Source organism: Calidris pugnax, unplaced genomic scaffold (genome assembly GCF_001431845.1).
Source record: "Calidris pugnax isolate Ruff unplaced genomic scaffold, ASM143184v1 scaffold338, whole genome shotgun sequence".
Lineage (NCBI taxonomy): Eukaryota > Metazoa > Chordata > Aves > Charadriiformes > Scolopacidae > Calidris > Calidris pugnax.
Genome location: NW_015091047.1, coordinates 6,219 through 8,066, shown reverse-complemented (window position 1 = coordinate 8,066; position 1,848 = coordinate 6,219). Strand labels below are relative to the sequence as shown.

General features: G+C 66.6%; 1 protein-coding gene across 1 annotated transcript in view; it reads left to right on the top strand.

The window, feature by feature from the left end:
• Positions 1-161: 161 nt before the first annotated feature.
• LOC106896527 (blue-sensitive opsin-like) overlaps positions 162-1,848 on the top strand; it is a gene marked incomplete at both ends in the record, with an annotated part of 4,130 nt that continues 2,443 nt past the window's right edge. The window contains 3 exons of the mRNA XM_014956605.1: positions 162-330; positions 1,290-1,378; positions 1,658-1,826. Coding sequence (XP_014812091.1) covers positions 162-330; positions 1,290-1,378; positions 1,658-1,826 — 427 coding nt within the window. The remainder of the gene's footprint in view (positions 331-1,289; positions 1,379-1,657; positions 1,827-1,848) is intronic.

The following is a 1,848-nucleotide window of genomic DNA, read 5'->3' as shown; positions in this document are numbered from 1 at the left end:
CACGGGGTGATGGTGGTGGTGGCCATGGGATGATGATGGTGGCCATGGGATGATGATGGTGGCCACGGGGCGATATGTGGTGGCCATGGGGTGATGTGGGGTGGCCATGGGGTGTCTATGGGTCGCTGTGGGTCAATGTGTGGGTCGGGTGTCCCCCCCAGGCATGGTGAGCCTGTGGTCGCTGGCGGTGGTGGCCTTCGAGCGGTTCCTGGTGATCTGCAAGCCCTTGGGCAACTTCACCTTCCGGGGCAGCCACGCCGTCCTGGGCTGCGCCGCCACATGGATCTTCGGCCTCGTCGCCTCCCTGCCCCCCCTCTTCGGATGGAGCAGGTGGGGGGGGGACTTGGGGGTCAGACGTCGGCCATGGGGACGTTGGGGGTGGGATGTGGGGCAGAAGGAGACGTCGGCCATGGGGACGTTGGGGGTGGGATGTGGGGCAGAAGGAGACGTCGGCCATGGGGACGTTGGGGGTGGGATGTGGGGCAGAAGGAGACGTCGGCCATGGGGACGTTGGGGGTGGGATGTGGGGCAGAAGGAGACGTCGGCCATGGGGACGTTGGGGGTGGGATGTGGGGCAGAAGGAGACGTCGGCCATGGGGACGTTGGGGGTGGGATGTGGGGCAGAAGGAGACGTCGGCCATGGGGACGTTGGGGGTGGGATGTGGGGCAGAAGGAGACGTCGGCCATGGGGACGTTGGGGGTGTGTGGGCCCCAGCACTGGGTCACCATGGGGACACGTGGTGGCTGTGGGGCGAGTGGTGGCCATGGGGTGATGGTGGTGGCCACGAGGTGGTGGTGGTGGCCATGGGGCAATGTGGGTTGGTTGTGGGACGCTGTGGGTCGCTGTGGGTCAATGTGTGGGTCTGGTGTCCCCCCCAGGCATGGTGAGCCTGTGGTTGCTGGCGGTGGTGGCCACGGGATGATGGTGGTGGCCGTGGGGTGATGGTGGTGGTGGCCATGGGGTGATGATGGTGGCCACGAGGTGGCTGTAGGGTGGCAATGGTGGCCATGGGGCGATGTGGGGTGGCCGTGGGGCGATGTGGGTTGCTTGTGGGGCGATGTGGGGTGATGTGGGTCGCTGTGGGTCAATGTGTGGGTCGGGTGTCCCCCCCAGGCATGGTGAGCCTGTGGTCGCTGGCGGTGGTGGCCACAGGGTGATGGTGGTGGTGGCCATGGGGTGATGATGGTGGCCACGGGTTGATAGTGGTCGCCATGGAGCGATGTGGGGTGGCCATGGGGTGGCTGTGGGTCGCTGTGGGTCAATGTGTGGGTCCAGGTGTCCCCCCCAGGCATGGTGAGCCTGTGGTCGCTGGTGGTGGTGGCCACGGGGTGATGGTGGTGGTGGCCACAAGGCGATATGTGGTGGCCATGGGGCGATGTGGGTTGGTTGTGGGGTGATGTGGGTCCATCAAGGGGTCCTTATGGGTCGCTGTGGGTCAATGTGTGGGTCGGGTGTCCCCCCCAGGCATGGTGAGCCTGTGGTCGCTGGTGGTGGCCACGGGGTGATGGTGGTGGTGGCCATGGGGTGATGATGGTGACCACGGGGTGGCTGTAGGGTGGCAGTGGTGGCCGTGGGGCGATGTGGGATGGCCATGGGGTGGATTTGGGGTGATGTGGGGCGCTGTGGGTCAATGTGTGGGTCGGGTGTCCCCCCCAGGCATGGTGAGCCTGTGGTCGCTGGCGGTGGTGGCCTTCGAGCGGTTCCTGGTGATCTGCAAGCCCTTGGGCAACTTCACCTTCCGGGGCAGCCACGCCGTCCTGGGCTGCGCCGCCACATGGATCTTCGGCCTCGTCGCCTCCCTGCCCCCCCTCTTCGGATGGAGCAGGTGGGGGGGGGACTTGGGGGTC